The 25466-nt window shown below is 43.2% G+C and overlaps 1 protein-coding gene across 1 annotated transcript; it reads left to right on the forward strand.

Moving 5' to 3' along the window:
* Window positions 1-901: 901 nt before the first annotated feature.
* Window positions 902-9815, forward strand: LOC310774572 (uncharacterized protein). Its single transcript, XM_083634661.1, has 7 exons — window positions 902-967; window positions 2909-3107; window positions 3216-3400; window positions 6027-6042; window positions 6673-6804; window positions 6960-7022; window positions 9027-9815. The coding sequence occupies exons 2-7, from the start codon at window positions 2921-2923 to the stop codon at window positions 9053-9055; spliced, it is 612 nt and encodes a 203-aa protein (XP_083490787.1). The 5' UTR covers window positions 902-967; window positions 2909-2920; the 3' UTR covers window positions 9056-9815.
* The last annotated feature ends 15651 nt before the right edge of the window (window positions 9816-25466 follow it).

Genomic DNA, 25466 nt, shown 5'->3' on the forward strand with positions numbered 1-25466 from the left:
ATTGTGCATCAGAAACTACACCCTGTTGTAAATCATCCCAAGTCTAATAAAGATGACCAATCATGTTGATGTTTGTGCGTCCATCAAAATGTCACTTCACATTATTAGGTTTGAATGCCTGATCAGAATCAGAATCAGAGTGGATTATTGATTATTGCACAAATTGCGGTATTTAGCAGTCATTGCACATTGACTTTTATTGCACAATCAGAAGTCTATCTAATTGACTGACTCAGAGTGCCTGGTGCTCTGATGGGAGGAGTTAAAGAGTTTGATGGCCACAGGAAGGGACGACTTCCTGTGGGGCTCTGTGGTGCATCTGATTCATCATATACTCAAGCTGGTTAATTAACAATGAATAGAAGAATGGCTCTGTAGAACATTCAAATGAGCTTCGAAGTGTGGTGGTGTTAAGTCCAAACCCTGTCTCCATTTTTTTTGTCTTAGTTCATTCATCCCTAACCTTTCATTTTGCATTGTCTCCAATACCCCCTCTTTCTCATCCAAAGGAAAAGCATCAGCACTGATCTCACACTGAGACAAGGTGTAAAGGTTAAAAAGCCATTATTTTCTAGGGCATAATAAGGTTAAAAATATCACAGCTTGTCGGTGATATTTTGCATTAATGAGGGTTTCCAACTTCCAATCCATTTAGATGTTCCAGTGCCAGGGCCGCGTTAATGTGTTGCTTGCACCTGTGTTACTACCTGCCTTTTAAAATGTCTGAGGTGAAAAACCCTAATGGTTTGAATGACCAAAGATAATGCTTAAACATAGAGCGACACTGACACCTGGTGGTAAGATTATGACAATGCATCAAACTGTAAGCTAAAGCCTGCCCACCCGTGTGTGTCACGCTGACTTGTTGTGAAACTGAAAGTACAGGCTTCTCGTAAATGCTGGGGCATTGAAGTCATCATTATGGTTTGAAAATCCCAACGAGCGTGGACATTTTTATGCCTAAAAGGTAACGTACCGTGAAGTACCATTTGAAAAGCAATTTGACTTGTGACTGACAATAGCGTATTATTGTTGATTAAATGCTGAAAACACGTTTACTGGACGTGTCATTAACGTTCACTTTGTGCTGACTGGTAGCCAGTATGGCTCTGCTAGAATATCATGAAAGCGAAAGCGCTGCTCTGTGTAATGCAGATTAAGCTCCCGGAGAATATAGTAGCATTTAAAATGCACTTTCTCTTGTAGCTGGGTCATAGGCTAATTATGCTAATATGTTGATTAATGTTAGGCCTACATGCTATTTTTTTCTTAGGTTGAAAATAGTCCCTATTCCGCAATGATAGTCTAATATGTCTTAAATATTATTTTAAAATGGTTATTATTATGCAGTTTTGTGCTACTACTAGGCCTAGGCTACTTCTTCTTGGGATTGCCTCCTTGGCCGACTGGTTAGCGTGTTCTTCACTTTGGTATGCGAAGTGGGCTATCGTGAGACTCTGGATCGATTCCCACACCAATATTAAATGGCATTCCTATGGGAGGTAGTGTATCAACTACTTCAACCCGGGTTAAGTATGAGGAGTGTACGCTGGCCCTTGGACAATGCGATTGTCCCTTTAATATTTTTTTCTTCATTATGGAGAGCCAAAGTCGACGTGACTTCCTGCTTCAGCATGTAACAAGAGATTTTCATCCACCATATCTTTTCCTATAGACATTTTGTAAAATGCGCATAAAAATAGTTTTACTTGGTCAAACCAAACTATTCAGACCACAGAACATTTCAATCTCGGATCAAAACGTAAGTAATTTTTATTGCAGTAAAATTGGATTGTCAAGCAGATAGACTGACCAACACTGTCATAAAAACCTGTCATAAACGTTGCTTGTACTAGACAATTTATATACGGTAATAAAATATCGTAATAGTTGACATTCGTGCGATATGATATATTGCCACACAAAATATCGCGACATACGGTATGCTGTATTGACACCCTGCCACCCCTAGTTTTTGTCATGTTTGCGCCTGTCTTTTTTAAAATATATATATATTTTTTTTTTCTCTATTCTTTTATCTCCCATTAGTGCTAATTTTAATTATTTATCCTGGTTGCTGCTCCACCCTCTGCCGATCTGGGGAGAGCCGAAACTGGCTCCATGCTTCCTCCGAGACATGGGCAGTAGCCAGCCGCTTCTTTTCACCTGACAGAGGAAGCTTCACCGGTAGGACATAGCACGTGGGAGGATCACGCTATTCCAACAAGTTCCCCTCCCCCCGAACAGGTGCCCCGAATGACCAGAGGAGGCACCACTTCAGAATACCACTTCAAAATATTGCATGTTTTTGTGAGGGGTTCCTATATGAAGGAAACCCCCAGCGGGCACGGGGAGAACATGCAAACTCCACAGAGAAAGGAAGTTTTTGATGACCCCACCCAGGCGGTGGGCACTCGAGGACATGCGGACGGGCATGCACTCCTTCAGCGCCCACAGCGTCCCAGGTGGGAATCGAACCCAGGGCCTTCTAGCTGTGAGGCGACAGCGCTTCCACTGCGCCACCGTGCCCCCCCCCCGCACCTGTCTTTTCAATTGAAAATGGCCTTTGTTCTTTTGCTTCCCAGCAGGGAAACAGCTCTCTGCTGTGGCCATGGGTGGAAATTGCATCCGGAAGAACATAAATTACATAACAGGCCCTGGCATGATCAAAACGGCTCGGTATCGAACACGATGCAACATTTAAGAACACGAATAGCCCGTTTCGACGGACAACAACCGTAGGCTACAGTTGTATTGTGATTGCTATATGTAAGCTATGAAAAAGTAGGGCCTTTTAAAATGGAGCCCGCAGTGGAATTCATGGGGGGCTGTCTGAGAGGTTAAGGTTATTTTTCTTAAGCTGTAGGTGATTGTGCCAGTAAAACCTTTGATGTCATTCTTTTTTTAGGGGAAAGCAACAATGGAAAAAATGTATACACTTGTAACTGGCAACACATTGGAGTCTCATAAGAAATTTGTTCAACAACTCATCCAAGGAGGTGCAACGCTGGTCCAGTCACCTGACAAGAGTCATGTGACCATCGCCTTCTGTCCCATTGTCAGTCGCATGGAGACCGACATTACTGCAGCATTATCTAACATCTCAGGTAAACATGCAAGAGATCCCAAGTGGCATGGCCAACACAGTATTGTTATAATTTGGCTTTTGGTGCAAACTGGATGATCTGTGCCGTTTGTCTTGACATCACTCTTAGGATTGAATAAAGTGATCCTGGTGGTGATGCACCACACCTTTAACCCAAACTACACTGTGCCAAACAGCAGCAGAGTGGTGGATAACAGCTCTGTGGTCCTCGTTGTGGACTGTCTGTTCTATGAGTCTGAGGGACTTCTTGACTGCCAACGCAATAAAGATGCAGTCAGTGAGGTTCTTAACAAGGTAATCATGCTTCGCTTCTGAGCATCTTGAAGATCCTTGTACATGAAGTTAAGATCCAATCTTTTATCATTCTGTTTTCATGTCATATTCAGAGGGACAGGAGCTTCAAACTAAGATGAAGAATATATGGTGTGGTTCCATTGATGGAATTTAAGCATGACAACAGTATTTCAATAATGAGAGACTAGTAGAAAGTATAACAATCTTTAATGATACAACAAATTAATTTTGGTATATAACTCCATGATATGATGACGCTCTCCTGAGATGATGAGAGGGCGTCGTCAGTGAAGAATAGGATAGGAAATCCCCCATAGGGAATTCTTCAATCAGGAGTCATGACGATGGTGGTGGTCAGGGGAGGAGGTGGGGCGAAAACAACTGCTTCAGCGATGATGATCAGCAACTGAGAATGACACATGGCACATACACAGCACATAGCAAACAGAGTAAAACATGGACCCTGATATACTACGCTGATTAGGTGATTGGGATCAGCTGGAGAGAAATACCTTGGGCTGATTGGTTATTGCCACGTGTGGTAAACTGTGAATGGGTGAGGAGTAGAGATGCTGCGATCCGATCATGTGATCGGATATCGGTGCGATATCAGCCAAAAAACATGGATCGGATCGGATCGGATTCCAGCGAAAATGACCGATCCAAGGCTCCGATATAAGCACTCCATTCCATGACTCCGCTCCAGGATTTCTATCCAGCATGCAGCACACTGAGGCCGCGTTGAGCCTAGGATGGCCAGGGCCAAAACGTTGTCTTGCTTCAACATACATCGCATCGCATAAACCATTTCCACCCGCAGGTTTGAGGAGTAACTAACATAAACGTCAGATAAATACTCTCTATAGGCTAACGTTACCCACTGAGGCAGCTAACATGGCTAATTAGCTAGCTAACACCAGCTATCTTTCTCCTCGAAACTAACGTTAACGACACGTAGTTGACTGAGCGAACGGCGCTGTACAGCAGGTCGTTATCAAAACGTATTGCACTGAAGAGAAGTAACATTAGAAAATGACAAAAGACTCCTCCAATCTGGCAGTGGAAATGTATGCACAAACTTTGTGTGTAACTTTGCGAGACTCAACCGAATGACTGATGAGTCTCGCGTTGAGCCTAGGATGGCCAGGGCTTAGATCTGCGTGAGCACGACCCGTCGTAATTTGTCCAATTCAAGGTACCGGTACATTAAAACGTTGTCTTGCTTCAACATACAGCGCATCGCATAAACCATTTCCACCCGCAGGTTTGAGGAGTAGCTAACATAAACGTCAGATAAATACTCTCTATAGGCTAACGTTACCCACTGAGGCAGCTACTGTAACATGGCTAATTAGCTAGCTAACACCAGCTATCTTTCTCCTCTAAACTAACGTTAACGACACGTAGTTGACTGAGCGAACGTCGCTGTACAGCAGGTCGTTATCAAAACATATTGCACTGAAGAGAAGTAACATTAGAAAATGACAAAAGACTCCTCCAATCTGGCAGTGGAAATGTATGCACAAACTTTGTGTGTGTGTGTGTGAGAGACAGGGACAGGGCTGTGTGTGTGTGTGTGACAGAGAGAGAGAGACAGGGACAGGGCTGTGTGTGTATGTGTCCTGTGTGAGACAGGGTGGGGGTGTATGTGTGAGGAAACAATAATTATTTGTGTCCAGTGTTCACCCATTACAAAATAAGTGTGTATTTGATTGTTATGTTTTAGTTTTACATCAAATTAATTAGATGAACTAAATCGTTTACATACTATATTACCAAAGCACACACATACATACCTAACCCTAAAAATGTTTGTTGCCTGCTAGCTATCAGACAGCATAAAGAGGCTTAAATATGTGCTGTATCGGTATCGGATCGAAATCGGTATCGAATCGGGTTTGAGGCTAAAATATTGGAATCGGATCGGAATTGAAAAATCTCGATCGCAGCATCTCTAGTGAGGAGACAGCATCAGAGAAAGGGGGCGAGCCTAACAATGAATGGGTTATACAACCTCAAAGAAAGGGGGGGTGCACTGTGATATGACGAGAACTGGGCGTTGGCTGTTAAGTAGTCTTCATTATTGAAAATAGTCCAAGACATCATTCATCAGCTGTCTCTGTAGGCCTAACACTGTGTATCATCAGCCCCCATTCAACGACTATTCAGATATGACAGTTTTGGACTATAACTTGGGCTTGACCAAATTAGACCATAGGCTGATTGGGCCACTTAATAAATAAATGAGTGTGTAAATGATGTAATTGAATATGTACTTAGAGTATTTACAAGTGTTGTAAATACTGCTGGTAATTATAATCTTCTTTTATACTAAACATTTTAATTATATATATTTTATAATTTGTGGGCACTAAAATTGATTGATGGGGCGTTATAACAATGATTTTGGCCTTATAACCATACAATGATTTTGTTATTTACAATGACATAATACAATTGTGAGAAGCATTTTTTCCCTGCCAGAAATTCTGGTAAAAAATACCTGTTTTACAATCATATTACAATAAGTAGGGCTACATATTTACCATTAGACAGATTTTATCAAGAGTTTGATACTGACACCAATAGTTTTTAAACTTTTTATGCATTTATTTATTTATTGCAGATGGAGCTTCCAAAAGGTAAATATATGACACAATGACAATACACGCATGCACGCGCGCACGCAAGCGCACACACACAGACACACAGACACAGACACACACACACACACACACACACACACACAGGGGCGGACTGCATAATCGGGCACGTCGGGCAAATGCCCGGTGGCCTGGCCTGGCCTGCAAAAAAAAAAAAAAAAATTGCAGGCCAGGCCACTCACTGAACAGCAGGCCAGGCGCCGCCTACTGGTTTACTAGTGGTTTTATTACTTTATTCAGGTTTAAAGTGGGTGCATCTCATTGTAAAATTGGACTTGGCCCAAATTGGGCTTCAAACGGCCCAAATTGGGCTTCAAACGGCCCAAATCTGGCTTCAAACGCCCCAAATTGGGCTTCAAACAGCCCAAATTGAGCTTCAAACGGCCCAAATTTTTCGCCGCACGTCGGCCCGTGTCGGCCTGGCCTGCTTGGTATCTAATGCCCGGCCTGAATTATGATCCCAGTCCGCCCCTGCACACACACACACTTATATACCATATACCATATATATATGTGTGTGTGTGTGTGTGTGCGCGCGTGTGCGTGTGCATGCGTGTGTTAGTTTTACTGCATGGACACAAGTTCATCTTTAGCTTTTATCTTTTTCAGGTCTGACCCAATCGTCGTCATGGTTCTCGAAGTTCTCTCTATCGTCATCAAAACACAAACCAGAAAAGGATGAACTCTTGATGAAAATGCACGAACAACTGAGAGAGAAAGATGAAGAAATTAAAGAGAAAGGTAAGCAATTAGGATACACAATAAACTGGACATGATCAATACTGGGAATTGAACTTTTTGTGACAATTTGCATATTAAGCAAATTAACCTAACTCAGTGTTTACATTAATATACAGTAATAATAATATTATGTACAATATACTTTATTATTTTAGATCAGCTGATAAGAGAGCTTAGGACTGAAGTAGACAGACTGAAAGGTTCAGCCCTGGCAACTGGTGAGTACATGATAATATCAGTGTTTTTGTAGTGAAAATAAATTTGAATGACCACCCAATGAAGTGAATACAAATGGAATACACTTGATTTTATTTGTCAGGAAGAGGACATATTTTCAAATCCTCTTGCTGCTTTACTGACCTCCAGTCATTTTCACAATATGGATCAACATTACCCTAACCTGCAAAAAGTTATTGTAGATATTGTATATTGTTATGTACTGTTTTATACATTGCCAAATTCAAACCACATTCTCTGGTTATAGCCATTAAAAATAAAAATAAAGATACTCAAAAGCACGTACATCCAAACTAATGGCTGCTGGACAGAAAAGCAGTCAATTTATTACAATACAAGATAGTCTGAACACTAAAAATGTGGTGTTTATTATCACCACGATGTTGAATGTTTCAAGTGATCCGGTGTTCCCAGCACTACATGCTTGGACCCCTAATGAATATACTAATAATATTATATATTATCATATCCTATATAAAATTTGCAAAAGTGGCATCTGTCTGTCTGTCTTTCTGTCTGTCTGCGATTTTGGTCATGTTTTTCATCAAGTTTTTGGTCCCACATTGTGAGATGATTTTGGTCAGTAATGATTTTACTGATTATGTCACAATGTCTATGACATCAGTGATGTCAATCGAGCACTCGATGATGTCATCAGTGATGGTCACTCGAGCAATTGTGATGTCACTCGAGCACTCGATGATGTCATCATTGATGGTCACTCGAGCAATTGTTATGTCACTGATGATGTCACAATGTCCATGACATGGGGCCACGGGGCTGCCGAGCTGCGTATGCGAGCCTGCAGGGCGGTCAAGGCCGCCGCGAGCCCGGGCAGCGGGCGAGCCTAGTATACTAATAATTACTATTAATATAATTTGTCCAATATATACTGTATATTATTTACGGGCAGAAGATAATAGATCTAGAGTGTCCAGATGCTGAAAATTCAGCCCAGACAACTGGTGAGTAGATGGTGAAAATATAATTTCGATATATATGGTGGTCTCGACCTAGTTTCAAGATGAAGACCAGACACGCTGCCTCGCATCATGTAATCCTAGTGACCTCATCATATGTAATCCTAGTGACCTCATCATATGTCATCCTAGTGACCTCATCATATGTCATCCTAGTGACCTCATCATATGTCATCCTAGTGACCTCATCATATGTCATCCTAGTGACCTCATCATATGTCATCCTAGTGACCTCATCATATGTCATCCTAGTGACCTCATCATATGTCATCCTAGTGACCTCATCATATGTAATCCTAGTGACCTCATCATATGTCATCCTAGTGACCTCATCATATGTAATCCTAGTGACCTCATCATATGTCATCCTAGTGTGACGACAAGTGTAATCCTAGTGTGATGTCCGTGTGACGCACTTGCCTATATGACGTCGATAATGTCGTCAATGCAGAGGCTATGACGTGGCAGTATTTAGAGCCATGCTCAGTGTGTCATTGTCCTCTTTCCCTGATCCTTCTGGTCGCTGTACCTGAGCTGATCGCATCCCATTCTCTGAAGCTGTGTTTCGCCCCACCCACCTCCCCAGTCCACCACCAATGTCTTGACTCCTGAAGAATCGCCTACGGGGGGGGATTCTCTATCCTAGTCCGAGCAGATGCCCTCTCTCACCTCATTCTAGTCCGAGCAGATGCCCTCCTCTCTCACCTCAAGAAGAGAGGCATCTTACCACGGAGTCATTATGCCAAAGAACTAGTCTCCATGCTGCCATGCCATCAGAATTAGTTGCCATACCGTTTCATGCCATAGATCTTATCACCATGCCATACTTGAATAAAGCTTGCTTGTTAACTCTACCCTCTGGTCTCTCATGATTGAAATATATTTAGGCAGTTTTTAATTATCTCTGTTTAGCCTATTTTAAATATCATGATACCTTATTTCCATGTTCCAGTTACAGTAAGATAATTGCAATGTCTTGATCAGAGTCTGTAATGTGTTGCACAGAGGGAGGAGGGCAGCTGTCTGATGTCTGATGTGGTGCCGGAGGTACAAAACTGTCAGACCCTGAAGAGGCTTCAGAGAAACTCTGCATCTCTTAAGAGAACTAAACTAAGTCTTCATTACATCACATCACATATTTCACTTATAGGAACCATAATCAAGTGGGCTCAATTTAACAGTGTTAATGACCGCCTCTCTCAAATGGAAGTAGTAAAGATTGGCTTGTTATCTTTTCCCCCCGACCTCATTTCATTATTATTGGGCATGACTTTCAATAAATGATGCAAGTACGGTAATTGTGTTTGCTTATTATTATTATTGTTGTTGATAGTAGTAGTAGTAGTAGTAGTAAAGTTTGGAATTAGTTAGACTGTTGATTCACCATGTGCTGTGATGTTGATGTCCATGTGAATGTGTCCCCGCCCCCTCCATTCACAGGATGGTAATTATCTTACCATCCCAAAAATTAAGAAAAAATCCGCAGGAAGTAGAGCATTCTCCTATCGTGCTCCATACTGTATCAGTTAGGGAGGCTGGCTCCATCGATATTTTCAAAACCAGACTTAAAACATATTTATTCTCACAAGTATATGATATTATTTGATAGTGCACTTTATTTGATTATACTAGTATTTCTCTCATTGTGATTGATTTATTACCTGTGTTTTAACACCCCTCCCTTTAATTGTAACTTATTGTACTTACTGTAGCTCATACTGTCTGCTTTTACTTCACTTCTTTTCAACCTGATCATGCACTGTATCATGTATTATTGTACTGTTTTATGATGTCTTCTTTAACTGTAAAGTGTTTCGGGACCATGTCTCATGGTGATTTTACACTATAAATAAAACTGGATTGAATTGAATTGAATACGTCTTATGTTGGGTGGAGTTTGAAGGTTCATGTTAAACTTAAAAGGGAAGTGACAAACAGTGACTCTAAAAGCCACTTCACTCTTGAGAAAATGTATCATAGTCAATTAAAGAAGACTGTTCTAATATGAACATTAAAAGCATCACACTCCATGTGCAGTGTAGCATCATTTGATATCTCGTTCCCTAGGGATAAAGCTGCACATATCCTATGTGACATCAGTGATGGAGTGATGGTCAATCTTTCTAGCAAACAAGAAAATGAAAACGTATTTGCCTTACTGCAAACATTTGAATGATGTAGGTCATATTTTATACAAACAACGAGTCAACAGCACTGCCGATTTCCTCATCATTTGGATATTTCTCCCACTTAGCACAGTTAGGACTAACCTAAGTTAGGACTAACCTAAGTTAGGACTAGATAATTGATTGATTTATTCTTACCAATGTAGTTCACTACTCTCATCACAAGATGGCAGTTGAGGACAGCATTTCTCTACATGACAAAACAGGCTACTTGGTACATCAACTGTGGACTCTCTAGATACCCTGTTATGGACAAACTTGATAGCACAAATGTGGAATGCTGGCTATGATAAAACAAAATGGCCTACTACAGTACAGATGGATCTGTACAGTACAGATCTGATTGGAGTCATATATTGTATTTATACTGTTTATTATTTTGTGTCAGTGTGTTGGCACTGGATTTTTTTTTGTTTTCGTTGTTCCCGTAAGGGATGGGCTGAAAATAAAATATTCATTCATATTCATTCATTCATACAGACACACATTCCACCACTTCAGATTCAGGAAAACTACGCTGAATGACCTAACTTAAAAAAAGGCTTTGGAATGGTTCATGGGGAAAATAACAGCCCTTTGGAATGTTTGAAGTATGTCATTCTAAACTTTTTTTTTATTAAAAAAAAAAAGTCCAACCATGAACAAGAAGTATTTTCTTTAAGTCAATGTCCCCCCCTGCCCCTTTTTCTTTGCAGACTGCAGACAAGAGAGAAATTCTTGCATTTATCCCAACTGGAACACAGGAATACATCCTGTCTGCATCGGTGCACATACTGTGCAGACTCACATCTGCACATGAACATGGACATACGCGCGCACACACACATGCGCACGCACACACACACACACACACACACACATGCACGCACGCACACACACGCACACACACACACACACACGCACACACACACACACAAACACAAACATGCAGAAACACACACAAGCACAAACGCACTATGTACAAAGCAAAAGTGATTTCTCACAGACGGGAAATGATGTCAGTTCTTGTCTCCAAGGAGATGGAGGCAGTTGCTAAGATACTGTGACACTAGGATTTCTTTCTCCCTCTCTCTCTCTCTAACACAGGCACACACACACACACTCACTCACACGTACGCACACACACACACACACACACACACACACACACACACACACACACACACACGCGCACACACACACACACACACACACACACACACACACACACACACACACACACACACACACACACACACACACACACACACACACAGTGTTGTCACCGTGAATAACTCTAAACTCTCCCAAGTATCTCTCTTACTCTCTAGCACAGATGGCATTGAGCACCAGTCCAACTTTCCAGCTACATTTCTAAAAATAACCAGAGAAAATATTTTGTTCACCGGCCCGCGGCCATCAAACAGATCTCTAATTCCCTTCACCCCAATCCAAGATCTGTGCTACTGCTACAAATATCACCCATATCCTTAATCATTTCTGTGATGACTCGACCACCCACCATGCAGCCTTAGTGAGAGGCCTGTATCCACCATGCAGCCTTAGTGAGAGGCCTGTCTCCACCATGCAGCCTTAGTGAGAGGCCTGTCTCCACCATGCAGCCTTAGTGAGAGGCCTGTATCCACCATGCAGCCTTAGTGAGAGGCCTGTCTCCACCATGCAGCCTTAGTGAGAGGCCTGTCTCCACCATGCAGCCTTAGTGAGAGGCCTGTCTCCACCATGCAGCCTTAGTGAGAGGCCTGTATCCACCATGCAGCCTTAGTGAGAGGCCTGTATCCACCATGCAGCCTTAGTGAGAGGCCTGTATCCACCATGCAGCCTTAGTGAGAGGCCTGTCTCCACCATGCAGCCTTAGTGAGAGGCCTGTATCCACCATGCAGCCTTAGTGAGAGGCCTGTATCCACCATGCAGCCTTAGTGAGAGGCCTGTCTCCACCATGCAGCCTTAGTGAGAGGCCTGTCTCCACCATGCAGCCTTAGTGAGAGGCCTGTATCCACCATGCAGCCTTAGTGAGAGGCCTGTATCCACCATGCAGCCTTAGTGAGAGGCCTGTATCCACCATGCAGCCTTAGTGAGAGGCCTGTCTCCACCATGCAGCCTTAGTGAGAGGCCTGTATCCACCATGCAGCCTTAGTGAGAGGCCTGTATCCACCATGCAGCCTTAGTGAGAGGCCTGTATCCACCATGCAGCCTTAGTGAGAGGCCTGTCTCCACCATGCAGCCTTAGTGAGAGGCCTGTATCCACCATGCAGCCTTAGTGAGAGGCCTGTATCCACCATGCAGCCTTAGTGAGAGGCCTGTCTCCACCATGCAGCCTTAGTGAGAGGCCTGTCTCCACCATGCAGCCTTAGTGAGAGGCCTGTATCCACCATGCAGCCTTAGTGAGAGGCCTGTATCCACCATGCAGCCTTAGTGAGAGGCCTGTATCCACCATGCAGCCTTAGTGAGAGGCCTGTCTCCACCATGCAGCCTTAGTGAGAGGCCTGTCTCCACCATGCAGCCTTAGTGAGAGGCCTGTCTCCACCATGCAGCCTTAGTGAGAGGCCTGTATCCACCATGCAGCCTTAGTGAGAGGCCTGTCTCCACCATGCAGCCTTAGTGAGAGGCCTGTCTCCACCATGCAGCCTTAGTGAGAGGCCTGTCTCCACCATGCAGCCTTAGTGAGAGGCCTGTCTCCACCATGCAGCCTTAGTGAGAGGCCTGTCTCCACCATGCAGCCTTAGTGAGAGGCCTGTCTCCACCATGCAGCCTTAGTGAGAGGCCTGTATCCACCATGCAGCCTTAGTGAGAGGCCTGTATCCAATATCCAAACATGATGGGAGTGATGGATGTCCATCAGCACCCCGCCCCCCGTGTGAGGTGCTATCAGCATGCCCCGCCCCCCGTGTGAGGTGCTATCAGCATGCCCCGCCCCCCGTGTGAGGTGCTATCAGCATGCCACCACGTCTTGGAAATAGCATGTTGCTGCCAATTCGTCCGCTCCCCCCCCCCCTCCTCCCCTGTGGCTCCTAACACAGCATTAAGAGTTGATGGGATTTTGGGGGGTGTATTGGATAACGCCGAGCACGCCTGCTCTAGTGCCCTCCACTGTATCTGTACTGGTACTGATGACACCAGCAATACAGCCATGAGTGTTTTGTTCATTTACTGGGCACAAATACATCCCCCCCCCCCTCCCCTCCCAATGCACGCTGGCAGGCTGCGTACACACATGCGTAAGAAAAAACATGCAGAGAGGAATATCAGATTCAATGTGCAATGACACAGTGAGGACAGTGTTGGAAGAGGGGGGGGGGGGGGGAGCAGAGGCACTGGGTGGGTTCAGCATGGGCGTCGTGGTGGAAGCATTTGAAATGGTCGCGGGGGCTGGAAGGAGAAAACGATGCACGGAGGGGAGAAGGGAGCCAGGATGAGGAGGATCGAGAAGAGCGGAGACGTGGCGGGCGAAGATTTCAGCATGAGAGGGACCGAGCAGGAGCCAGGGAAGACGGGAGCAACAGGGGAAAGGAGGAATATCCTCTGCACCACTGTGTGACTGGAAATCTAATAGAGGGAGAGAGAGAGGGGGGGGGGGGAGAGGGAAGGAGAGAGATGGTGGGGGGAGAGAGAGAGAGAGAGGGGGGGGGGAGAGGGAAGGAGAGAGAGGTAGAGAGATGGTGGGAGAGAGAGAGAGGTGGGGGGGAGAGGGAAGGAGAGAGAGGTAGAGAGATGGTGGGGAGAGAGAGAGAGAGGTGGGGGGGGAGGGAAGGAGAGAGAGGTAGAGAGATGGTGGGGAGAGAGAGAGAGAGGGAAGGAGAGAGAGGTAGAGAGATGGTGGGGGGAGAGAGAGAGAGAGAGAGAGGTGGGGGAGGGGAGAGGAAGAGAGAGAGGCAAAAGGCACAGAGACCTCATTGCTGTGCGGCTCTCTCGGCAAAAGCCTGGTGGTTGTGAACAATGCTCACTACGGAGGGGAGGAGCCGCCGAGGAGCGAGGGAGAGGGTGGAGGAATGAAGGAGAGGAGCGAGGGAGAGGGTGGAGGAATGAAGGAGAGGAGCGAGGGAGAGGGTGGAGGAATGAAGGAGAGGAGCGAGGGAGAGGGTGGAGGAATGAAGGAGAGGAGCGAGGGAGAGGGTGGAGGAATGAAGGAGAGGAGCGAGGGAGAGGGTGGAGGAATGAAGAAGAGGAGCGAGGGAGAGGGTGGAGGAATGAAGGAGAGGAGCGAGGGAGAGGGTGGAGGAATGAAGGAGAGGAGCGAGGGAGAGGGTGGAGGAATGAAGGAGAGGAGCGAGGGAGAGGGTGGAGGAATGAAGAAGAGGAGCGAGGGAGAGGGTGGAGGAATGAAGGAGAGGAGCGAGGGAGAGGGTGGAGGAATGAAGGAGAGGAGCGAGGGAGAGGGTGGAGGAATGAAGAAGAGGGTGGAGGAATGGAGAGGAGCGAGGGAGAGGGTGGAGGAATGAAGGAGAGGAGCGAGGGAGAGGGTGGAGGAATGAAGGCGAGACAGACAAGAGAGGAGACCATCTCTCTGGACTCTTTCTGAAGCATGGTGTGCTCTGTCCTCTGAAGGGCCGGCCCAAGGCAGAAGAAGCACAACTAAGCAACTGCTTAGGGCCCCTAAAGACCACTTGATTTGTCTCGATATATTCTATTATGTCAAGATTAATAATACAAAAACATTGTGTTGCACAGAGTGGCTAGCTATTAATACTATAGTGTTTTAATCAATTCCCACTGCCTCTGTCAGAGCTGGTGTCACACAGAAAACAGAACGATAAAGGTATGTTTCCAATACAGATGGGTGCCTAGGGGATATGGCAAAACAACTCATGTGTGTTAGATTTACAGGTACAATATGATGAAGCATTGACAATCGTCAGTATTGGCAGCACCGAGGTGGTGCCCCCCCCACCCCCCCCCCCCCCCCCCCAAATCAAATTGTGCTTAGGGCCCCATAAAGGCGTTGGGCCGGCACTGCTCTGAACTTTAGGCTGATGAGCCCACACAGAGTGGACACGCTGCCCCCCACAGACAGCAGCAGACTGCTGAAGTGGTGAAGCCATGTTATTCGTTGAGGTTGTTCCATGCACATCTTCGCTCAGGTCCTTGGGGCGTAACGTTTCAAGTCGTCACCTGGTTTCTGTTTTGAGTAATATCTATCCCCCCCTCCACATTCATCTATGTTCTGTTATTTAGTATTTTTTTTCTTTTTTCTTTTGTATTTTTGTATTAATTCTTTGGCTAGTCATTTGCCTCTGACAGGGCAGGTCTCTCTCTCTCTCTCTCTCTCTCTCTCTCTCTCTCTCTCTCTGTCTCTGCAGTAATATTTATAGGGTTAGCTATGTAAACAGGATGCAGCCCCGTTGGAACCCTGTCAGATGATATTGACCAGACAAAGAAACACTCAATATCAGATCACAGATTAACTTTGGGGAAAACAAATGGAACAGCATCCAGATGTCGACTTGAAGTGGTACGCTCAAAGGAACTGACCTAAGATCTGCATGCAACTGGAAGCTGTTCTAACGCTCACAGAATATTTCTTATGTACATTTGCAGGTTTCGCGAATATTTGAGAGTTGGGTGTTTTATAAGAAAAGCTACGACCTCGCAGGGCTGCAGAAGGCTCGCTCCCAGAGTCTGCATGGTGTACAAGGCAAGTCAGTGCATACAAGTTGAAATCCAATGCTGAGAAGGGAAAAATACATAATCATATCACTGCAAAGTCAGCAGAAAACACATGAGACCTTATTAGTTTGCCAGATGTAATCTTGTCAGTACCAAAATGCCAGTGCATAACAGACCAACCAGGTTTAATTAAAGGGGTAGGCCAACTTTTTGGGAGTTTCCCCCATTTGCCATATTGCCCATACATAACCAAGATACACAATGCCTTTACCGTCACTCTCCGTGCAGTATACAGTGAGCTACAGTCTACAGTACAATACAGTATACAGTGAGCTACAGTCTACAGTACAATACAGTATACAGTAAGCTACAGTCTACAGTACAATACAGTATACAGTGAGCTACAGTCTACAGTACAATACAGTATACAGTGAGCTACAGTCTACAGTACAATACAGTATACAGTGAGCTACAGTCTACAGTACAATACAGTATACAGTGAGCTACAGTCTACAGTACAATACAGTATACAGTGAGCTACAGTCTACAGTACAATACAGTATACAGTGAGCTACAGTCTACAGTACAATACAGTATACAGTGAGCTACAGTCTACAGTACAATACAGTATACAGTGAGCTACAGTCTACAGTACAATACAGTATACAGTAAGCTACAGTCTACAGTACAATACAGTATACAGTGAGCTACAGTCTACAGTACAATACAGTATACAGTGGGCTACAGTCTACAGTACAGTATACAGTGAGCTAAGTAAAAGTCACCAAAAACACACATTTCTAACAGCGCCAAAAAGCTCTATGTACATGTGACTCGGGTACTCACCACGAGTGTTGGGGGTAACTCATTACAAAAGTAATATATTACATGTAATATATTACTGTTAGCAGCAACTCAGTAATATAACTTATTACTTATAGGATTTCAGTAATATTATACCTTTTTTTTTTAAATCAAAGCACATATTTAAAAAGATACAATCATTTCATAATCAAACTGTGTGTTTTTATGCAAATAACCACTATAGATGACAATAACAAAGGAAAATAATAACATTTAGAATTTTGGATTGTTTACACTGACTTCAAGGCAGTTGAAATTATTTTTCTGGATGGTCCCGGGGCGGCGATGTCATTCTGCTGCTGCTGTTGTGTTGGTAAAAGTAATGCAAAAGTAGTGTAATAGGCAACGAGTTACTCTACACAGACAGTAATATTGTAAAGTAACTTATTACTTTCAAATGAAAGTAACTAGTAATATGTAGTATATTACATTTTGAAAGTAACTTGCCCAACACTGCTCACCACGAGATGAAATATGAATCCAAAATGCAGAGAAACACTCTTTTAGGTAAATAGATAGCCGGAACTACTTTCTAAACATGGCATGTGCTGTACACAGCGTACAGGCAAACAAGGAAGTAACTTGACCTTTGTTTAGTTCTCGGTGTGTGGATTACTACGAAAATGACGCTTCACATAGGCCTAACTATGGATTATTATTTCATATTCCATTTTCACATATTCTCAAATATTGCAATTGCAATTGCCAGCCATACTGTATCTATTGCTGATTTCGTCCTATGTTAACAGTATCCCACTGTTGTCCATTTTTTTTTTACATCAAGGAGCCCTAAACTGACACAAATCAGACCATGGACCCCCAATTATTAAGATTAAGATTAAGATTTTGTCCCAGGGTCCCGTATCTGATAAGACGTTTGCTTTTTAGATGTTTTATTCCTACAGAAGGTGTATGAAACCCATGACCCAAATAGTCTGTCATGGTTCATTATGGAATTATAGTGAAAATAAAGTATTCCTCTTTTTTGCTGGGGATGCCCTGGAACCCCCTCACGGACCCCTGCGGGTCCCTGGAACCCACTTTGAGAACCACTGCATTGCCAGAGATGGGTGAAAAACTGAAAATACATCAAAAAGTATTTTGATACAAATCACAAATACTTGCTCAAAAAATGTATCACAATACTGTTTCTGAAAAAGTACATTTTATAAAAACTGATAAAGAGCTGCAACGATTAGTCGATTCATCGATTCATTGCCAAATATTGCATTAATTTCATATTTTGATCATCTATTAATCATTTTTGGGCCATTTCTTTAAAGAGAAATGTCTTATTCCTCTCAGATGTGAAATTTTCTGGTTTCTGTAGATGGTAAATCATCTCTTTAGTCCTCTGTGACAATATTCTCCTTTGTGTATCCTCTAACACACTACAGTTCTTCCATTTCAGTTGCTTTTCAGCACAACTTATTTCTCCTTCACTTCAGCTGTTAATTGCCTTCTGTGAGGGCTTTTGAGTTACAGGTCTATGTTACAGTAAACTCATGTTTTGGAACTTTGACCATGTTTAGTGTCGAGGGATTTGAACTTTTGAACACACGTTTTGGCCGTTTCTCGGAAGCGCCGGATGTTAAACATGGGATAATGAAGGCCAAAACACAGGCCTGGGTGCATTAACCTCATGAGAGGATGTTGTTCGAGATATTGAAGTATGATGTTTAATATTGGCTAATTATGGGCGAGAGTGAGACAGGCGATGTTCTCAAACTGGTCGTGGGGTTAAGGTGACCTTGGAGGAGGAGGTTGGGAAACAGGATGATGGGGCTGGTTGTTTTGCCTCTGACAAAGCTATATAGTCAACATCACTGAATGGAGAGGTGGCCACTTTTCTCTATCCTCCATGCACTCTACTACCTCACAGCTCTCACATACTCTCACCACTATTCTTGTTCACGTCTATTCTATCACTGTAACTTCATGCAACTTAGAATAAACCACAGCTGAGAAAACTTGGACACGCTTATGATCTTCATTTCTATCACAAGGAGCTATGCGTTGATGATACATTATACTGTATATTGAATGCACCATATTTAAAGGGATATTGCAGAAAGGCTCCAGCCGGCCTTGTCTGCCCTCAGACCAGTTTCTCCTCAAGCCGAAAGACATTTTCCATCCACATTAGCCATAGATATTATATCTGTTATGAAAGTGATGTTATGATAGTAGGTCCCCTTTAAACAACTTCACATCTACCATGTGAGTAAATTGTCACATATAGTCTTTATTTAACACGCTGCACGCATAGAAATACAGCAGCATTATTTATTCCACCACAAAAGGTTACTTTCAGGAACATGTGTAGGCTAACCATGGTACTTCAAGTTGCCACAGTATGGCATTCATGGTGAGCTGAACTTGCTAATCCTGTGGCTAATGTATGGAAACAGGGAGGTTGTCAGCTTTATAACAGTATATTTATTTATCCATTTTGTAGAGCTGAGCTGGGCACTGAGGTAGTAGTTGTGTCTCTTTAATATGATACACTGGTTTGCATGCAGTAAACAGTTTCATTTGCAGATAGGGCAGTGTTTGCCTTAGCATGCAATATCTAATCATCACATTTAGTACTTATCTCTAGTATCCCTGGGGGAATTTCCACCAACACAAGGCTTCAGTACTAGTTTCCCACCCTGCTCTGCCTCTGATTTGCGGTTGAGTTTGTTCTGAGGGTAAGCCAAGCAGAGTAGAAGTGACATCTCAAATTGCGTTTTCTTTTATTCCACAGTTTAAACCTGTGTCAATGTTTAAAATCTGTCAATTTGAGAATAAAATTACATACAAATGTATTTTATGTATATAAAATACATGTCACAGAGTGATATGTGACTGCTATGTATTATCAGACACCCCCTTGTTTAATTATAATATGTCAATTTACGTCTTTGCCCAGAGAGTCAAACAGGAAGTGGGAGTGGCTTAGAGATTATATTATGCATGGCATTTCAGGTGCGCAGGCCCCTCTCTGCCATTGATTGAAGCCGAGCCATGGATTCTCTGGAGCCCCTGTTCTCTTGTAGTTTTCCCTCTGTTTTCACGTGTTAGAGTGTGTGTGTGTGACTTTTGTTTTAAGAAGCGTCTTATGAGCTGAGGCTGCCTGAATCTGGCCTCCACACTGTCGACTGGGCTGGCCACACAGGCCGGGCTGTCGAGATGTCATCGCCCCATGCTGTAGGAGCAGGGGCGTTTCTACGGGTGGGCCTGGGTAGGCACAGGCCCACCCACTTCTTGCCCTGGCCCACCCATTTTTTTTTTTTTTTTTTTAATTGGTTGTTTTCTAGAGGCAAACTTGCTGCTGCCTTGCTAGCTAATGGTTGTGTAGCTTAAAAACGCACGGCACATCATCTCCAGAATCTAATGCATGACGACTTCATGACATCTAGGAATTTTGCGCGTTTCGCGCGCAAAATTTCGTCATGCAATTGCCCCACCAATTTTATTCAGGCCCACCCAATTTTATCCAGGCCCACCCATAATTGAATTTCTGCCTTGAGACTTCTGGCTTGATATTTCTGTGCAAAGACGTTCTGTGTTATTGTGACAAGATTTGGATTGTACTAGACACGAGCTTGATCCTATTTTGAGAGCCAGACTCTGTCACATACACAAAATACAAGGTCTGAAAGTATTTTTGATAGAAATTACATCTTATTTTTGTTGGTCCAGCCAAATACAAATGACAAAATACACAAATGTATTTGAAATACGTATTTAAAATACATGTATTTAAAATACTGCCCATCTCTGTGCATTGCATGGTTGTAGCAGGTGAATAGCCTCACTGAAAACACCATTGAAAACAAACTGACTCAATCCATCCTGCTGATCATGGAGTGCTGCTGAGTCATATGAATATGCTCTGTGAGCACTGAGCACAGTATATGCCTATAAGATGTTGCAACAGTTCTAGTGGGGTATAATAGGCCTGCTCTGATTTCCCCCCTCCCAGCCTCATACACAGCCGTCCCGGAGCGACAACCATCCCGCGACACCCGTCCTGGAGCAACAGCAGCCCCAAAGCGACCCCACATGAGCACCACCACCACACTCATTAACACATACCTAGACCTATGCATCCACACATAATTGAGAGCATTCTGAAAGACTGGTTACTGTTATCTAAATGTCAATTTATTAGTAACACATAAGACTTTAACAGCCAATAATGACATTTACAAAAAAAAGAAAAAGAAAAAAGTGTATGTATGCATGGGTAGGCCTATGTGTGTATATGTGTACATATGTGTACAGCCGGATGTTTATATATATATATATATATATATATATATATATATATATATATATATATATATATATATATATATATATATTGGTGTGATAGTGTCTTGTAATCCCATGTGGGATGGGCCAGAAATGGCATGACACGGAAATAAATAAATAAAACTGACTAACTACAGCTGGACTTTGGACTGACTTTCTACTGTTTCATCTGATATGCTTTCAAGCTGCCCAAACATTGAAAGCATCAGATGAACTCTGGTAGGCCTACATACATGATGAACCGCCGGTCCTTCTACTCTTCTAACGCAGCCTAGTGGGATTCAGACCGGAACATACGGAATGTGCGTAAAGAGACGCTTGCTGGACGCGAAATGCTCTGCCCAGCGGGCGCCGTCGCGTTTGCTGCCTGCGCTCGTCTCCAAGGATGAGAAGGCGCTTGGATGCATTCGTCCCAGACCTCGACCGCTCCTGAGTGTGATCATAATAATAACATCATATTCTCCCAACACATCGACCTGATGTCTGTATTTTCCCGTGTGTGTGTGGATTGTGTTCATCTTTAAGCTGCCATCACTGTCTGTAGCCACCTGCGTTGCGTTGGCGCTGCGGAATACAAGAACAAGAGGACCGCTCATAGCCGTGGAAACGAGCGAATCAATTTAGGGAGAGAAAAGGATAGATAGCGAGGCTGGAGGACTGAGAGAGGGGACGAGAGGGGAGAAAACATCGACCTTACGCCGCTTACACATGAAGGTACGTGGATATTGGATGTACAGGTAGAAGAGACTGAAATGGCCGGCGTAATTATTGCATTTCTCATAATATGCTTAGACGCTGAAATCGATCACTAGATGAGGATATGATCTGGCTAAATAACAGAACGTGCCAAGATTGCAAATATGTAACAATTCAAGAAAAAATAATCCGTATTGCGAAAAGACCCAGTCCATGTCGATGTCAGTGGATGGAATAACTACATGATCATCCCTGCAAATGTAATTAAATGGCATGGTTCATTATGAAGTCTAATATGGTTCCACATTTCCACAGACCAAATTTGTTAAGGGAGACCGTGGCTATGCATTCTTTTTGGGTGCAGTCGTGTTGTCATTATCCTGAAGAGAGAATGGATGCAAGCCATTTTGTAATGCAGCATGTGCAGAATTAGGCCTATTCAGAATTTCAATTGCGTTCCAGAGAAGGTGCGCCGTATGTGAGCGCAGCTGCACAGATGAATAGGCCATTCTGTTATTTCTGAATTGTGGGAGATTATTACAGAGGCTATGATGAGGAGGGATTGCAGATGAGAGGTTGAGACAGCTAGAGGAATGCTTAGGTAGGTTAACTGATTTATTTATTTATTTAGCCCATTTATTTATTTGATGAGGAATTTGAAAGTATCTAACTTGTCATCAGTTGAAACGGGGGGGGGGGATTATTTGGCATGATCAACCTGTAATTTCCATAACAGCATGGCTGCTCCTATACTGGTGAAATGTCCCAGGCAGCATCTTCCTCTGATTTCCACGTCCTGAATCAATTTAGTGTTGTCATAGTTACAGTAGATGATGTTAGCCCTGCTGCACCTGTGCCGCTTTGTGTTCATCTATATACCAGCTGTAAATACAGCAGGTCTAATTGGGCCTATAGGAAACTTCCCAAAGCCTGGAGCCTAGCTGTGTTGATCAGAAACACCACACCATGCCTGGCTCCATATCAACCATAATGAGTCAATTGTGGAGAAAAAGGCATTGATACAATCAGGCGACCATGATGATGTGATTGGTTTGGAGCAATTGGTCAGCAGCTTGCTGCTAATTTGTCTTTTCACGACTGAGCGCGCTCTCTCTCTCTCTCTCTCTCTCTCTCAGGCCTGATTGAGTAATCAATATCTACATGGTTGCAATCTGCTGTTGACATGAGCAAACTACTAAGATCAAGAAAGAGAAATACGTTGGAGTAAAATGGGTTAGAAAATTATTCAACCATGCAGTAAAGCCAGGCGCAAAGAAAACACATGATGCACATTGAGAAGAGAGGATCAAGGCCATATAGGCACCAACAGATTTGGCCTTCAGATAAGGCAAGATGGAGCATGCTCTTTGGTTGTCGTGTAGATATAAGATCCGGAGAACTTGTGAAGATGAGAGGTCAAGGCAACAGGCAGGCTGCGTGCAGACTCAGGTCTCACCACAATAGAAATCTTATTGTACTGTGTGCTATTTTGCATAGGGTTATTATGGGGTTCCATATAACATGCAACCAGAGAAAGAAACATTCATTTTAATTCCCTTATTGACGTTATTTTGAGAAATAACTGTCTGCAAGGGAGGTGAATTTTAGGGGAGAGAAAAAAAATCCAGTCTAACAAATATCAACCCTGCAATATAATGAAACACCTTTAGCTATGCTGAATGCAACAGTTCATCAAGATGTCTTATGATCCTTGCAATGACAGTCACAGCCTTGAATCTTCAAGCACCTAAACCTTGATTCTTGGGGTTAAGGTCATGTTTTAGGCCATGAAATATAGACTTCCATGCAGCTAATAATCTCTCAGCTTTGAGATGGCTGGTGTGAGGAAGTCTTTGACTAACTGAATGTCAACGATTTATTATTCGTTTATTTTATTTGCTGCTTCAATGAGTCACTTTTCTGAAGAAGAGCTAATCATTTTTGAACTATCAGATCTGATTCTGATCTGATTCTGGATGATAACTTTCGCAGATACAGTATGACGCTGAACTAGGACAGACATAGAAACGTTATGGATTGTATAAATGACCTGGTGGTTGGGCAGGGATGAGAACGGGACTCTTCACGGAAGGACAACCATGTGTAAGGAACACCATAATGAGTCATGTTGCAAAGGTGCTGCAATAACATAGGTCTATCATTTGCAATTTAGTCTATTTCTTATCAGTCTATTTGATGAAATATTGACTGTGTTGTTTCTTCTCTGTTGCAGTTACAGTTAGGATGGTTGACAATATGGGTGTGTTATTGTATGTTACCGTATGTATGTGTGTGAGTGTGTGTGTGAGTGTGTGATAGTGTGTGTGTGTGTGTGTGTGTGTGTGTGAGTGTGTGTGTGTGTGTGTGTGTGTGTGTGTGTGTGTGTGTGTGTGAGTGATAGGGTGTGTGTGTGTGTGTGTGTGTGTGAGTGAGTGTGTGATTGTGTGTGTGAGTGTGTGTGATAGTGTGTGTGAGTGTGAGTGTGTGTGTGTGTGTGTGTGTGTGTGTGTGTGTGTGTGTGTGTGTGTGTGTGTGTGATAGTGTGGGTGTTGGAGAGGGGGAGTGTTAGTGGAATGTGTGGAGATAGAGGATCTCAAAAGTCTTTTTTTAGCATGCATTCCCTTATGAGCTTTTGTTAATGGCCGCTTTACGAGTTCTCAGAGCTATGTTTTAATAAACACCCATGTTGACCTAATCCTCAGACCTTGTAGATATTAAGATTCGTGGCACATTTGTTGCCCCCCCCCTCCTCCAGATTCCCATAACCTCTACACTATCAGCAATGTAGGCCTATTTTGATTTATACAACTTAGTGGCATTCTTCTGATTTATCTGAAGGTTATCCCTCTATTTTATTTTGTCGTATTTCTACTGAGGTAAAGACAGTTGATTTTAAAACAGTACTTGAAAGGGAATACATGTAACGTTGCCGCTCAACTGTAGGTTATTGACCAAAAAGTGTGTTTCTGATTCGTTTTGAAGAAGGAATGTTCATAAAGCTCAGCGAAACGCAGCAATGTGGAATAGGGCACTGGACAGTGAGACACAAGATGGTGAGTGAGCAGGTTGCCACAGCAACTGTGTTTCTAGGAGCGCATGCATCGTCGCTGCATAGGAGAGGGGGATGCTGAGGGCTGGCATGAAAACCTGGTAATAAAATAACATGTTTATTACACAGCCAAATGATTAGAGAAATCCAACCAAAAGTTCTCTCATAATAAAAAAAAATCCAACCGCCTGTAGAGAATGTTAGATGACAAAGATCCCTCTATTTGTTTTGGACAGACAGCACAGACCTGTGAGTGGAACAGTCTTGGGTAGAAAACGACATGTTTGAGAAAATGATGCACACTTTCTCTTTGGTCTACTCAAGCGAAGCGGCCCAACCACTTCTAAATGTAGTGAGTCTGCTGCTGCTCGCAGCCATTTTTGTTTCTACAAGTGTGTAACTCTCTCAGCCAAACACACTCCCATTTGAAAAACCTAATACAGAAGTGCCATTTATATATTACATTAACCCATTGATACCTGATGCAGCATTTGCGTGTATATCCCTCATTTGTGTGCGTATCCCTTTAAGACCGTGAACCGCGTTAACGCGGTTCACGGTCCTAAAGGGATACACACACAAATGCTGCATCAGGTATCAATGGGTTAAAGCAAAAATAAATGGCATGTTCTTGTTTTTCTTCTTCTTCTTCTTAAAAATCTAGTTATCATTTCCATCTTTGATTCATCAACTTAGTGATTATAGGAATCGGATGTGAATGATGATCCATGGCTGATTGCATGCAAT

This window comes from Poromitra crassiceps, assembly GCF_964638095.1.
Source record: "Poromitra crassiceps genome assembly, chromosome: 4".
Lineage (NCBI taxonomy): Eukaryota > Metazoa > Chordata > Actinopteri > Beryciformes > Melamphaidae > Poromitra > Poromitra crassiceps.

What these genes read in the sequence shown, in the direction of transcription:
- LOC310774572 (XM_083634661.1), top strand. Translation starts at nt 2,921, where the DNA reads ATGGAAAAAATGTATACACTTGTAACTGGCAACACATTGGAGTCTCAT. An exon ending in AGCATTATCTAACATCTCAG is followed by an intron (nt 3,108 to 3,215) that starts GTAAACATGCAA and finishes CATCACTCTTAG; the next exon opens with GATTGAATAAAGTGATCCTG. An exon ending in AGGTTCAGCCCTGGCAACTG is followed by an intron (nt 7,023 to 9,026) that starts GTGAGTACATGA and finishes TGTGTTGCACAG; the next exon opens with AGGGAGGAGGGCAGCTGTCT.